Source organism: Emydura macquarii, unplaced genomic scaffold, assembly GCF_026122565.2.
Source record: "Emydura macquarii macquarii isolate MOO-44397 ecotype Brisbane River unplaced genomic scaffold, CSIRO-AGI_Emac_v2 contig_2975, whole genome shotgun sequence".
NCBI classification, from domain to species: domain Eukaryota; kingdom Metazoa; phylum Chordata; order Testudines; family Chelidae; genus Emydura; species Emydura macquarii.
The window spans coordinates 526,764-542,492 of record NW_027133112.1 but is presented as its reverse complement, the minus strand read 5'-3'; the positions used below and the strand labels follow the sequence as shown (position 1 = coordinate 542,492).

General features: G+C 43.0%; 1 protein-coding gene and 1 pseudogene across 2 annotated transcripts in view; one reads left to right on the top strand and one right to left on the bottom strand.

The window, feature by feature from the left end:
• Positions 1-2,927, bottom strand: part of EPB41L4B (erythrocyte membrane protein band 4.1 like 4B) — a 248,903-nt gene extending 245,976 nt beyond the window's left edge. For both annotated transcript variants that reach the window (XM_067569955.1, XM_067569954.1), the window contains exon 1: positions 1,709-2,927. In XM_067569955.1, the coding sequence (XP_067426056.1) occupies positions 1,709-1,984 (276 nt within the window). In that variant the 5' untranslated portion in view covers positions 1,985-2,927. The remainder of the gene's footprint in view (positions 1-1,708) is intronic.
• Positions 2,928-8,208: 5,281 nt separating this feature from the next.
• On the top strand, positions 8,209-8,758 carry LOC137167712 (ras-related GTP-binding protein D pseudogene; annotated as a pseudogene).
• Positions 8,759-15,729: the final 6,971 nt, after the last annotated feature.

The window sequence follows — 15,729 nt, the reverse complement described above, 5'->3', positions numbered from 1 at the left end:
TTGTACACAGAAGAAAAGGAGAACAGGGGACAGATATGATCAGGCAGACAAGAAAGACGGCTTTGGTCACAATATTTTGTACAGACTGAAAGAAAAAAATTGAGGAAGGACTAAGTGGAGACCAAAGAGGTGGTGATTATAAATAGAGCCCTACAGGGATACAAAATTTGTATCCACATCCCATTCACGTCTGCAAACATGGTCTGTGGATATAAAGTAGATATCCGCAGATTTGCAGGGCTCTAGTTATAGAAAGTGAAAAATCAGCAGGAGTTGCACAAGCGCGTAGGCAATAAGATTTTCAATTTAAGTGTTTTTCCAAAATCTTAATGTTTACCTCAGAACAACATTACTGAAGTCAACCTTAGCAGACACCCACAGTTGTCTATTTTAGACAGCTGGGCAGCACAACAGAAAAGTTTATGCATCACTGAAACCAGAGTCTGACAAGGTGTATGTTTAAGGGAATCTAACTTGTACAAAGGGAGGAATTTTATGGGCTAAAGGTTAACATGGCAGGCTAATAAAACAACAATGTTATATTTTCCCTTACAATACAGCTTTCCTGCCATCAGCCAGGCAAGGAAACCCCTCAGTCTTTTTAAAAGTTGTAAATGCTCCCACTAAATAAATAAAACTTAAATCCACTGGGCTGTTTCAGGCCCCCCCCAGTCCAGCAGGCGCTTGTATAAAGTCAAGCAGGTGCACCTGTGAGCAGTTTGTTTGCAGGACCGGGGGCCTACAACAGTAGCGTGCAAGCCTCAGACAACTTGAGTACAAGGTACAGGGCGGCGTTGGCACGGCCTGACACCCGGCAGTAACCCTGCGACTTCAGGGGGACCCGCCAGCGTGCACCTGGGTGGGTGACAGTATCAGGCCTACCACGGAGCCGTTCCTGCACTTTAGACAGGCAGGCTTATCGCCTGCCAGGAAACGCAAAGCGCGGGGGGGTGGCTCGCTTCTCTCCCCACCCCCCACCAGCGCTTCATAAAAAGGACTGACTGCAGCTCCCCCACGCCGCCTCCCTGCCAGGGCGAAGGGGCCTGAACCAGCCGGCGGGGGAGCCCAGCCCCAAGCCTGGCTCTTTGCTCTGGCCGCAGAGCTACAGGTGCGGGCTGCGGAGACGGGGCTAGGGCAGCAGGAAAGGCAGCAACCCCCCCGCTCCTTGCAGCGGGCTCTCCCCCGCGCACACCCCCCCCCGCAGCAGCACTTTCGGGAAGCCAACAACACGAAGCCGAGCACGAAGCCATTGTAATCCAGCAACTCGGTTACGGGGGGCTCGCTCTCCCCCCCCCCCCCCAGCCTGTGCCGCCCCCCCCCGGGCACGCTCCCCAACAGCGTCCGAGCCCAGGGATCGGGCCGGGCCCGGGGGGGAAGGGGGAGCAGGTGCAGCTCACGGGGGGGGGGGGGGGGGAGAGCCGCAGGTGCGTGACTCCGTACGAGCTGCCGGGGGTGGAGCAGATGCGGCTGGAAGGGGGCGTGCGCCCGGGAGCCCCCGGGGACGGAAGAGGGGGACGAACAGGGGCAGCCGGTCTGGTCACCTGGAGGACAGGTGCCTGGAACAGGGGCAGGGGGGCGTGGCCCGGGGGCGCCCCACAGGCTGCACGAGATGGGAGAGGGAGGAGGGGTGTGCAAGTGTGAGGGACTCACGAGGGGTGCATGGAGGGGATGCACTGCGGGGGGGGGGAGGCAGCAGCGCGCTACTCACCGGCAGCTCCACGTTGACTTCGGTGCCGTCCAGCAGGAGGACGCGGCACTGCAACGCCGCTTTGCTGTCCCCGGCCGCCGGGATGTGCACGGCGGCTCCGGCGCTGTGCCCGGCTCCTGCGGGGTGTGGGGAAGGGCAGAAGCCCTCCGAGGCGGCGGCTCCTCTCAGCCCCCCGTCCCGCTCGTCTCCCACCCCAAAGGCGCCTCCTCGGCCGGCTCCTCGCCCGTAGCGCTGCATCGATCGCCGGCCAAAGGTCCTGCGGAGGAACCGCAGCATCCTGGGGGCGCCCTGCCTGGCTGCTCACACCCCTGAGCCCGCAGCTCCGCGCCCAGCCCCGGGGAGCCTCCCAGAGCAACCCAGCAGCGCCGCCCGCCGGAGCCAGGCACCGGGGCCAGCCCTCCCCGGCTCCGCCCTCTGCAGCGCCGCCCGGCAGAGAGAAGGGGGGCGGGGGCGATGCAGCCCCTCCTGCAACGGAGGCCGCGGAGCTGCCAGGGGGAGCTGCTGAGGCGGAGCGCGATGCAACCTGTAGTGGCGGCGGTGGCTGCTCCTGGAGGAAAGGTCGCGGCCGCCTGGGCAACGGCCCCGCTCGCCGGCTCCTGCCTGGCTCCTGCCCGGCTGCCCGCCGAGTCTGCGCCGCCACTCCGCCTGCTGCCCCCGCGGAACCGGGAGACGCTCGGCTGCTCCCCCGAGGGGCTGCCGGAGTCCCACCTGCTCCCCGCTCCAGCAGGGCAGGCGCGCGCCCTTCCTGGGGGAAGGCGCCTGCGCCGGGACAGCCCCCGCCTCTCCCGCCACCGCCGGCCCGGGAGGGACGGGACAAGGGCAGGCGAGGCGGAAGGTTCAAGCGCCACGTTTCACCTGCGAGGTCGGAAATTCCCACCTTGCCTGTCCGCCCCCTGCCCTGTGCAATGGCCAGGCAGCTGCCTGCTGCCCTCTGCCGCCCCTGAGTGCCATGGGGAGCCTTCTGGGGGACGAGACATCGGTGCCCCCGAACAGACTCTGCAAAGTTGGGGAGACGAGGAAATCTATTCGAGTTTATGTGTAATTTAGGCCGCGAGCGAGCCTGGCTCCTCCCCGCTGTTATTTCACTATCGCCCTCCTCCCCTTCTTGCCTGGTGTCTCGCCTTCTCCCCTCCCGATCACAGCTTCCAGCTGCTAAAATGCAGGGGCAGGGACTGAGAATACCTGTCACTGTATCTCCTCTCCGCCCGCAATATGTGTAATATACATTGCTCCCTGCACCAGCGACTGGGAGGGCTGTTAGCCAAATCAACGTCCATCCTGTAATTTCATGTTGCAACAGAAAAACGTCTAAGTTATCCTCACCACCACCACAGATTCGGGACCCCCTTTAATCCAGCCGTAAGGGTGGTCACGCCCCCCATCACCACCGCTCCCCAAACACCTGTGTGCCGCCCTCAAGTTGAGAGCCCATGGCTTAGCTAGCGGCAGGAGTCTCCTAGCTGATCTGGGACAGTCATAAACCTATGGGAGGGGAAAATAATACTCAGACACTTAAGGAAAAGTTAAGGACCACAGAAAGATAAAAGAAGGGAAAGTGAACTGAGAAATTAAGTGAATAAAAATTAGGACAGCAGGAATTAAAGTATACACTAGCTATTTTTGAAAGCAGTCCAGGCCATATGAGAGGTAGGTTCACAGAAATGGGATGGATCAAGGACATGGATGGTACATCTTGTACCTGGGTAGTGCTAGAGAGGGGACACTTGGGAACACCTTGTTAAAATTTCACTAAATAATTGAAGGGAGGATAAGAGAAATTTCTGTCTCTGATTAAATTTATCCGTCTCTAGCACCTCCTAAATCTCTCCTGCAAAAATCACATTCTTAGGACACACACACAAACACATCTGGAGAACATTTGCCTTCAGAATTATCACTGTCTGTGGTTTTTGTTTTTTTGTTTTTGTTTGTTTGTTTGTTTTTTCTTTCTTTCTTTTTTCCCCCAATTCCCAAGTGGGGGTCATTCTCTCTAGAATTTCCTACCTCTTTCTTTACTTTTGAGGCCAAACAGCCATCTTCCTTCCTTGGTTATGGCTACAAAAACAATTTTATTTAAATAGAAAATTAAATAGATAGTTCTGAATAATCCCTCACCCATTCTTGCTGCAAACATAGCAGCCTGGTGTCACAGGATTTAGGATGGTCGTGAAGAGGGGGACATTTGTAGAAACCCTATGTTTAAAATATTGGCAGTACATCATTTTTTACGAGAGCAACAAAGGGCACAATTCCATTCATCCACTTTTCATCATTAGAACAAATGGATGTAAAGCATTTTCTTGCACTAAAGGGCTTGGACATCACTGATACATTATCTGGTAGCTCAGCATCCCTTTCTATTGTTCCACACTACACTGGGCTCAGTCCTGAAGTGCTCATTCAGGCAAAACACTCGTTGGATTAGCAAGATATTTTGGCCGGTATTTCCTCTAATTCTATAATTATTTAAAGCAGCATTGCTGGAAATAGGCAGGCGTATGTCTCTTTTCTTTATCCACTACTACTAGAACATATTTGCACAGACTTCAATTTGCCTTTCTTTGAATTTTCCAAGTTTGCCACAATTAGGAATCTTCAAATCAATTGTCATAGCCCTGCTTGACTTTCACTAGCAGTACACACAATATTGTCCAGTGGTCGCATTAAAGAGAAACAGTACTGTTACAGAGGAGCTACACACATGCTGTGATTCCATCAGATTTCATAAATTATGCATGGTTGAGCTGGATCAACATGTGGGTAAGAAACCTTCAAGGGAGATCTGGTTGCTGCAGAAAGTGATGCTGGTGATTCAGTAACCAGCACTCTTAGACTCATAGAAATTTTACATTCTGCCGCCCCACATTCCCCTTTCAGTTTTGAGTGGATATGCCCTCAAGTGATGCCAGGTGCTGTTAAACATCTGCTGTGCTACATCCTCAAGATGGCTGCAACTTATTTGTGAGTGAAAATATTCCTCTTAGAATCATAGAAATGTAGTGCCAGACGAGACCTCAAGAGGTCATCAATTCCAGCCCCTATTTTGAGGCAGGGCCAAATAAATCTAGACCATCCCTGACAAGTGTTTGTCCATCCTGTTCTTAAAAACCTCCAGTGATATGGATTCCACAACTTTCCTTACAGGAGCAATAAAAGGCTTAAACAATATTGTAAAACACTTTGAGACAGTCAGATTGACGTTGCTATAGACATATACATTGCAGTATAATCTTAAAGATAGCCCCTTAAATGGAACATGTGCCCACAGTGGGATTCTTAGACCTTCTTCTGAAGCATCTGGTACCAGTGACTGCCAGAGACAGAATACTGTATTAGATGGAGCATGTGTCTGAGCCAGTATGGCAATGCTTGTGTTCCTATGGATGGCCTGCAGGTAACCAGATTAGCATAATGGCAATGAGTTGAATAACTGCAGTTTAATTGGGCCAGTATTTGCAAAACATCCTGTTAGTGACATTTGGCCAGTGCCAAAAGGATAAGTAATGTGTAACCAGGGTGTGATGTACTAGCCATTACCAAATAAAGAAAGATGAAATGTAGTAAAAAACATTTTTATTGCTGTTATTTTGTATTGGTTATTTGGTATTTTGTTTCAATTTAAGTGTCTTTTCTGGCTGTTTAAAAAAAATCATCTTTTTAATGGAGACAGCTACTATAGGATGTCCTAATGAACATAATTCTATTGTATGCATTGTCTAGAAATTAGAGACCTCTTCCTTTTCTTGTTTTGTGTCACTGTCTATGCATTTATGGATTTTGCTGTTCTCCCAGACTTTCATGATGTAAAAAGAAGAGTTCTAAATTTAATTTGCACACAGATAGATTTTTCTTCTTCTGCAATTTGGTACAAATTTCATTTGTCTTTACTGAGTGACTAAAATGGGTTCACATTTCAGTCCTCCTTAAAAACAACTTGCAGAAATGGGCTCAAACAATGAGCAAGCATGGGGTGGACCTATTGTCAGTGTTAATAAAACTAGAAAGAAAGATGCTGAGAAGATATGAAGATGATTTAGTCTTTTACCTTTGAGAGTTTGTTGTTTGTGCTAACCCCAAGGCCGAAAATGAAACTAGTATGAAAATTTTCTTTGAAGCAGATGCTTTTTAACGTGACAGTCATCGAGTTATGATCTTTCTGTGGTACATAGCAGTCACGTTTGTTTACTTTCCCAAACACCATGTCATTTATGTGAACATCCCTAATTTCACCCTGTTTCAGGATTACTTTATATACAGACACACACCAGAGGAAAATGCAAAGGTAACTGTGCGTTACAAGACAGAGTAATTTGCATTTATATGCCACCTTTCATCCAGAAGGATCCCCAAAGCAGTGTAGTTAAAAAAACAAAACAAAACTGATAGGCAAACTATACATAGAACCACTTCACCCAACAGTGAAATGCAGCAGCTGTTTAACAGCAGCGTCCAATACAAAATCTCTTTTATAATTGAAATGAAGTGTGAATTCAGATAGGCAGAATGTAATTATGCAAATTATAATTTGGCAAGGATGTTGGGGCTAATACTTCTATGCTTACAAAATGTACCAAAGAATCTTTAATGACCTGACAGGTGGCCAGGACTTTGATTTTGTATTATCAGATGCCTCCTCTAACTGGTTCAACACTGAGTTAAGACTTGTCTACATGGGAAGTTTCGCTGACATAAGGTAAGGTTTGAATTTAAACTCCTATAGTTACACCGATATAACTCCTCAGGTGGTCACTCTGATTCCAGGTTAAGCTTCCAGGTTAGTTTATGTCGCTATGGAAACTGTTTAAGTTAAGCTGACAAAAGGCATTTTTACTGCAGGATATGTGTGTCCAAACACAGTTATACCAGTATAACATAACTATAGTGGTTTAACTATACCTGCATAGCTGGTGAAACTTTCCCATGTAGACAAGCCCCTAGATCAGTGGTTCTTAACCTTTCCAAACTACTGTACCCCTGAAGCCTGAGTCCCACCCCCACGGGGCTGAGGCATGTAACTTAGTTTCATGGTGCCCCTGTGGCTCCAGGCAATTGCCTTTCTTGCCACCCCCAATACCAGATCTGCACTTGCGACCCCTCTAAACCCCCAGGTTAAGAAACACTGCCCTAGATGGAAAAATGTCCCCTGCTGACTGAATGTTTCTTCATGTCTCCAATCCATCTACTGGACAGGCCCAATGCTAATTAACTTATGGGTACTACACCAGCTGAGATTTTCATCAGTTTGTTTTACTGAATTTTTTACAAGTCAGTTCACAGAAATTACTTTCAAGCCTAGGAATCTCATCATCACACTTAAATAAAAGCCTTCAATACTACCTAAAACTTCAATAATATCATAAACTCTTAAGAAAGGTGACCTTCGACCAATGTGCTGTTTTAATTAAAGCCTTCAAATGAGCCTGAAAGGTATGTTACTCAACATATGTACAAATGATCCTTAAAGGCTAAAACACCAATGTCTATTTGATCCATAACCAGCACAGATGACATTTTCTAATGGCGGTTATGTGTCTTTTAATCATATCAACACAGAGAAATAAATTCAAGGCCCCTTGTGCTACAAGGCACATGAAACCTAAATAATGCAGCAAATCCCTTTTGATATATGCAGCAGTGCTATATTGAATTTTGCAGCAACTTGGGAAGGATGTTGCAATGCTAACTGATTGTGAAAATAGTTGGGAGCCTTCAGTAGTTGTTGAAATAATCCTAGAAATACAGCAAAGATGAAAATATAATTCATACACATTACACTAAGGGTAAAAGTAAATAAATCTGTCACAGAGCAGGACATCTAAAAAGATGTTTAGAATCTCAACATGATCATCTTATTTGACCTGCACAACCATTACTACCTTGCTAAAACATGGGAAAGAAGGACCCCAATTTAACTGTCAGTGTTATCAGTTAAAAAACGAAACAACTTTTAAAAAAATATAAACTCAGCACATCTGATACAGAAATTACTAAGAGACAATGAACATGGACCGCGATGGCACATTATCAAAAAGTCACTTTTCAGAAGAAAGCTGTACTTTAATTGTTGTTTTTAGAAATTGTGCATTCTCTTAGAGAGTGATCAGCATATTTTTGAAATGTGAATACATAAATAACATAATTATCTGTCTGAGGATTGCACAAAATGAATAGGTGGACTCAGTCCACTTCCTACTGAACAGTGTCTGCAAAGCAATTGTCACCTGTTGTGGCAATCCAAATGGAAAACCTAGCAAGGACTGAATGTCCCACTCACCCCCGAATGTGGCTATTCCTGTCAGAGGAGTGGCATGTTAATGGTGAATAAGCTTAGCAGGGAGCCATCTGGGTGAGAGGAGCCTGGTCGGGATGAACCAGGTACTGAGGAAGCTCCAGGATCGGGGAGGAGGAAAATGACATTGTTGATCTAGCAGATTATGGGGACAGGCTTGATTCCTTCTTAGAGGAGAGCTGGAGACCAGAGATGATGAAATGTAATATGGTACTCGCCTGGGCAAATTGACTTCTTTGACCCTCCATGACTATGAAATAATTTGCAGAGATATTGCGGTATTGCTGTTTCTCATAGATTCTCTGGATGATTTTATGGAAGCGTTGGCTAGGTTGCATCTCACCATGACCCCAACATATACAGTGAACCCAGACATCAATTTTGAAATCTTTGTTCAGAAAAGGATGGTTTGTCTGGTGATCACAAGACTGAAATCCAAAGTGACATTCACTAGATAGCAAATGATGACCTTACAGAAGCTAGATTGGAGAAAGTTCACTTCAGCTTTTATCTGACAAACATATATGATTATTTTACATTTGAAGCCTTTCGCAAAGTAGTACAGAAACTGATTCTGCAGCTCTGAATGCTGGAAAACCTGTGTAACACTTCATTTCAAATTCTGGGACTGAGACAGCATTTTTATTTGAGTAGTCAGTAAAATTTATATTGCAACTGACAGTACGCCAGTGGATATGCAAACTTATGAGCCAATGACTAATAGACTACAACTTTCATTGTTTTTGCAAGGTCACACTTGAATTGTTTGAAATGAGATTGAAAGTAGTGAGTGTGACGCTAGCTGACCAGATGCCAGCTCTTGCCAGGGCTTTAGGCCTCAGCTAAGCACTGACAAATCCATTTCTGGAAACCAGTCTGTTTCACCTGTGTGTTAGTATGGTTAAGCATTGGATTTATAACAATGTGTTTAGTGTTTATGAAATGCTTGTAAGTTGCCGCATACATTAATCACATTTATAACATCTTCATCACATGCTATCAAGTAATATTTGGGTTTTTGCTTTATGACTGTAAAAAATGTTGCCTCTGAAATTGTGAACCCAATCTGGGAGGCTTGTCTCCTAACCATCAAGAAGATCTATCATAACTAAATGGGCCATTGTGGGCCATCACAATACTAGGACTTTGTTAATTGCCCCTTCTCCCTAAAAAAGAGGCTACATGCAAAAGGGCTCAACTCATCAGTTTGAATTCTGGGAAAAGGAAATAAAAAGAGCTGACAACAAAAATGTTCATCTCTCTTTTGCTGTTTGGACTCTCACAGGGCTGCATTTATGAAACAGAAGCAGGGATCCCCAGGGTCAACCTAGGTTAACCCTAAAAAACATTTAGAGTTGACAGATTGCTACAACTCTGTCACCTTCTAAAACCATAAACTGTAACTCATTTGTGTGTATGTATATATATATATATATATATATGTTTGCTTGTAATTACCTTGTAATAACTCATTCATTTCTTTTTCCTAATGAAAAAATCTTTAGTTAATTTATTACAGGATTGGCTCTAAGTATTACATAAGAACAGCCATACTGGGTCAAACTAATGGTCCATTTAGCCCAGGATCCTGTCTTCCGACAGTGATCAATAGTGCTTCAGAGGGAATGAACAGAACAGGTAATCATCAAATGATCCATCCCCTATTGCCCAGTCCCAGCTTCTGGCAAAAAGAACAGGGACATTGTCTTTGGTGAGAGATCTAAGGTTCAAATTGACCGGGAGTAAGTGACTGGCCTCTTGGAACTAGCAGCAACCTGAATATGTTGTGATCTGTGGTGTATAGCAACCAACTACCACTAAGTCCAGCTTATGGACATGGCAAAATAGACTGTAATGCCCAAAGGAACCGTCTGTGATTCCATGGTAAGACTGTTATAGTGCTTTAGGAACTCCCATTTGTTACTGGGTTGTTGAAATCTAATTATAGAACATACAGACCTCCAGATTGGGGTCTCTGCCCTGCTCCTTGACAGTCTGCCCTGAGATTGGCACTCCTGGTCATGTGCCACACCGGACAGTGTGACAGGGAGATCTCAAAAACATCAGAGACAGATGCAAAAAAAGAGCCATGCCTAATGCCATACCCAGAGTGCCATTGTAGCTGAAGTTCTAATGCCATTGTTGATAGCAAGGCTTTTCAGCTATTTGGTGTAACTCTTGCATCATGTTGCACTTACTGAAGAGTAAGAGACACGGGACTTAGGGATTCTCCCCCCAATCCCTCAAAAAAGTATCATTTCAACATTTTTATCCAATCAATTTTTTTCATATACAGTGAGCACTTTGAGCAAAATATTGTATACAACATCAGGGTAAATTCATGTTGTTGTGAGAATTTTCATAATATAAAGTTTTTTTCCAGGACATTATTTGCATTTTTCCCCCATGTTTTCCTCATGGAGTTAAACTTTGGTAAATATAAGTTTTCATACTGATTTTCATGCATGGTGTCAGGTAAAATGTATACTGTAGCTGGTTCACATGCTACTATCAAATATTAATTGGGAAATATACAATGTCACCACCTGTGTGTCCTTAGATAGGTAGAGGACTTCAGTCTCCAATCATCCACAAGTCAAAAATTCTTTTAAATAACAGTAGAGGCGATGACACTATCACACATGCACAGAACTGGAGAGTAACGTCTCTACTTAATATAAAGCCTGAGATATTGGTTGAAGATGGAAACATTGTGGAAAGCGATTGAGTACTTAGCTATTTGAATAGTCATTTGGTTTCGACTTTTGCTTTTTCAAACTACCTTTTTACCATTCTTATTTTTCCTAATGAGAAATACAATTCCAGCTTAATGAAAACTTTTCTGAAACATTAGATAAATAGTTAATATGTATGTATATTCTCCAAAGAGGTGCCTTCTTCTTCAAAACTCCCAAATTTCCCATCATTCTTACTTCTGCTGCCCAGTCCTTCAAATATCTGGATTTTGAAAAGAAAATATCAGAGCATTCAAGTGCGGTATTTAATTGCTCTTATAGCAGACTCTTTGAAAAAAGCCCAAAAGAAATAGCAGAATGCTGATGATAGAAAAGAAGAAACAACAATGGTCCTATTTCTTTCTTAGTGGTATTGAATAAATCTTTCAAGGAGGTTATAGATTGAAATAATAAAATATGTTTTCTTGACATATGACAACACCAATCAATTATCCCCGCTTTGCTGACCCTAATTCAAATCTGAATTGAAAAAGATGCACAGAAGGGTCCCTCTTTCATCATAGAAACAGGAATGTGGTCTCCACGTAATCACCTGCCACTTCTTACCCCATGCTTAAAATATTCCACAGATTGAGGAGACAGGAAAGGTAGAACTAGGGGGGAGAGGGGGAGTGCCGTCCATGTCATTGGCCCTTGCACTGCTCCCAGATTTCTATCTTAGAGCAGTATTATCTCCCTCTGAGTCCCATCTCAGACTGCTAATCTGCAGCTGCAGGGGAACCTAGACAATGACAGAAGCCATGCTACTAGGTTGTGTGTGTGCACAGTGGAACAGCAGTTGTCTCTGCAGCAAGGGTCCCATCTTTCATGACAAATGGGGGGACTTTCCCTGTAGGTCCTAGGAGGTGATAGTGGGCACGGCCTCCTGAACCTATAGATATATCCCCTCCCAGCTCCCAAAACTTAGAGACACCCAACCACAAGACTCATTGGTCTTGATTCCAGTCTCAGATATACCAGAGAAAATCAGGAGTCATCTTTTCTACGCAGTTTTTTTTTTTTAATGGACAAAGGAATCCTAAGCTTTCCTTAGCACAATAATTTGGAAGGAAAGTCATGTAAGGAGAGGTACTTCTCATGATGGATTAAGTGAAGGAAATTATATTTTCTGTGAAAACCGTCATTTCTGAGCCCATAGTTGGCAAATGCCATTTCACTGAAAACTGGCATTCTTACTGAAACCAGCTCTGTGGAAGCACTGCATAATAGACTATAAACTCTTTTTTCCATTCTGCTTATAAAATGGATTAGTCAGGAGAAGCAACCCACAAACAGTAATATACTATTTTAACCCCAAAGGTCTCATCTAGCAATGTTGTTATTATTTGTACTGTGGCTGTGCCTAGAGGGAAGGGGAACCCACTGAGCAAGGCACTGTCTATATATAAGGAAAAGACAGCTTGTGCCTCAAAGAGCTTGTTCTTATAGTCTCACTTAATTTTAAAATATTCCCCATAGCTAAGGTATTTTAATCAATCATAAAGTCAGAATCCTCTTCAATTGTGACGGACATCATTCTCATGTGTAACAGTGTAAACGTTTCTAGGGGTGATGGGTGTACACTTTTCTATAGGAAAATTTTCATAATTTTCTCTTATTGGTGTCACTCCATTATTCTTTATGGAGAATGTTAATAACAAGCTGAAAAAATGCTGCCGAGTCCCCAGGAACCTATGTTATTGCTTCTTTACATTCACTGAAACAATATGCTATTGATGTCGTCCCAAAGCAAGTTCAATACCCATTGGTTGCCATTCCTAGAAGTGAATATGACATGATCTCCAACAAACAAATCTTAATTGTTAGACGAGCAGAGAAGTACTTAGAATGGTCGAGCAACCTGTTTGCTAGAGAATCAAACTTTGATAAACCATTCTCTTCTAGGCCCACTTAGAGACACTAATTTGTCCATTGGTCTAAATGAAAAAGCACTCTGTGAGCTGTCATTTAGGGAGAGAAAAAGGCTCTGACACTGGATGAAAATAATATAATTAAATGCGTATTTCATTTTAGTTTAATTTTGTTTTGTTTTAATTTCACCTTTGTCATGAATTACACTTTCTCGAGGTGCACAGATTTGAGGAGTTTTTGTCTTAAAAGCTACTTGCTCAGTAGGTGGGTTCTCTGGTCTATCATAGCCACAAATGATCTGATACTGTTTGGGTCACAGGAACTGAAGACAATCTGCATAGAGAAGTACATTCTCAGTAGCTGCTTTGGAAGTTTAAGAATGTGAAGTTGATGCATTTAGAATCCTCCTGTAAGTTTTGTTTTTGGTATTCCTAATGTTTTCTGCAATATTTAAGCTTCCATTTAAATAAATTAATTTTCTAGTTCTGAAGAATGTAAACCAATTCGGTACTGCCTTTCTGAGTCTGCAGTCAGACTGGAAAAAAAGCACTAAGAGACATAAACTGCACCATTCATATTAATTAGGTTGAGTCTGAAACAAATATGACAGTTTAAATATCAACATTAATGACTCCATTATGCATTATTTTAAGCATCCAGCTGATATGCTTACCTCGTAAGATTGGATTTGAAGTCACATCCTTGGGGAAAAGATTTTAAAGACCCAAATAAAAAAGTTCTGTCTCATTAGATTTTTGTTATCAAACTGGGACTCTAGTGACGAAGAGAGAAGATCTAGGTGGAGAGACTGGAACATTGCTGGTGGTGATAGAGATGAAAAATCTGAGGTGGTGAGGTGTTTCTTCAAAGAAAAAAAAAGGGAAAACCCCCAAGAATATTAAATAAAGTTAATTTTATTTTAACTGTTCAATGAAATACAAATAATTTATCTATTTAGTGTTTGCATGTATATATATTAATGAATTTGTTTTGAAGAGCTTGAATTTTGATATATCTATTAAATTTCCACAGCTTCTGGAGAAGAAAATTCTGCAGAGTTTGGCAACATTTTCCACAATTTCTGGAATCTCTTCTCAATAGCTGAGTTAAAGGAGTGTGGAATCCTGGCTCAAAGAGATGAGGTCATATAATCTGAAGGAGATAACACTGTGTATTTCATCAGCAGGAAAGGAGTTGGCAAGGTGAGTCACAGGCATGAAGCAAAATTAATTTATTCTTCTGATGATCTGAAACCCAGACAGTTATCCAGAAAGAAGCAGTTTCTCTAGGAAACCAAAACCCAACCAAATCTCTGTTTAAAGAGATAGTTTCTTCTATTTAGAATGCATGATTACTTAATTTCATGTCATAACAGCAAAGCATTAGGTGTCACATCTTGGTCAGATCAAAATAAAACAGATGCTTGATGCCATATGTATTCAAGGATTAAAATGTAAAATTGTTTTTATGATATTTACATAACAACATTTAATAGCTTCAGGAATATAGTAACATGTTGCTAAGAAGTTTTAGTGTGTCAGTGTGCAGAGACAGAAGCAGCTGCTTCCTTAAATTCCTTATGGTTTCTTAGATTCCCTTGTAAATATAATACAAATTATAATCAAAAAGAAATTTGGCTAAAAACTAATTACTTTAAAAATGGTGCTGGTAATAAAGAAAATTCTTCCAGGAACAAACTAGTCTATTTATGCATATCCATTTTTATAAGCATAATATTCCCAGTAGCCTAGGCATTTCTTACATCTGGTTTCTATTAATCTACCTCTGCTTCACATATTTTGGAGTCCCATCTAGGGCCAGACTGACTAGATCACAGGCTAGGACAGTGTGTGTCAAACATAGGCCACATAATAATAATAAAATAATAATAATAATAATATAGTAATACTGAGCTCGTACGTAGTAATTTACCTCAGCAGATCTCAAAGCACTTTACAAAGGAGGTCAGTATTATTATCCTCATTTTACAGATGGGGAAAATGAGTCACAGAGCAATGTAGTGATTTGCAAAAGGTCACCCAGCAGGCCAGGGCAGAGCCAAGACTAGAACCCAGGTCTTCTGAGCCACTTTATCCAGTAGCCCAAACTGCCTCTCACAGCAGGCATACTTCTTCTTGAATGTAGACAAATATGCACCTGCCTCTACCATGCCTATTGCAGGCAAACACGTACCTGAAGTGGTGGAGTGTAGAGTTGAAGACAGTAGGTTGTTTTGCTGGTTGGGGCATAGAGGACTCAAAGATGAAGATCTTTTTCTAATCATTGGGCCGGGGCCAGTGCTCAGAAAAATTTGCTGGACCAGAAAGCATTTGTATTGTCCCACAAAAAGCATTTCTCCCACTTGCCAAGCCATTAGACAGTAAAATGTCATATAATCAATTAATATATAATCCAGAATTATTATAAGTATATATTAAGCACAAGACAATATATAAGAATATTATGTTAAACCTCTCAAAAAAAATTTTAAAAAATGAAACTAAAATATTTGTACCGGTCTGTGGTTCCCTCTCCTGTGTTTTCTTTTCATGGAAGGCACTCAAATGTCATGGTAATGGGTATAAAACCTTATATTAACCTAGATATATGCTGCTGCAGACGATCATAAGCACTTTCTGTTTAAATATTTTGTTTTCATATTCGAGAGGAGCTACAATGCCCAATGCAGTGGAAAAATAGATTGGGCTGGATTCTCTGGTCCACTAAGGCCACTATGCATGGTGTATAGTGGTGGTCTTCAACCAGCTGGCAATTACCAGAGGAGAATCCCACCTAGGTAAGGAGATTCTTTGCTGGTATAGGATTGACAGAGGAAGCACTAACTGCCTCTCCACAAATGTCTGGGGCAGGACAAGATGTGGTGGAGTTGAGCTCTGTTTTACCTGATTCTCTGCTGGTGTAAGAGCCCTTATGCCAGCAAAGTACATTAGAGCACTAACTGTTATAATTTATGCTGGGGCTAGGCTGCCCAGTATCAGGGAACAACAACCAAATCCCTACAGCTTCCCACCTCTACTGAGTTCGAGCTGCAATCCGAAGTCGTGGAGAATTAAGGCTAGTATATTACCTTATATTTTCCCTAATTTTAGTATTTTTATCCCTTC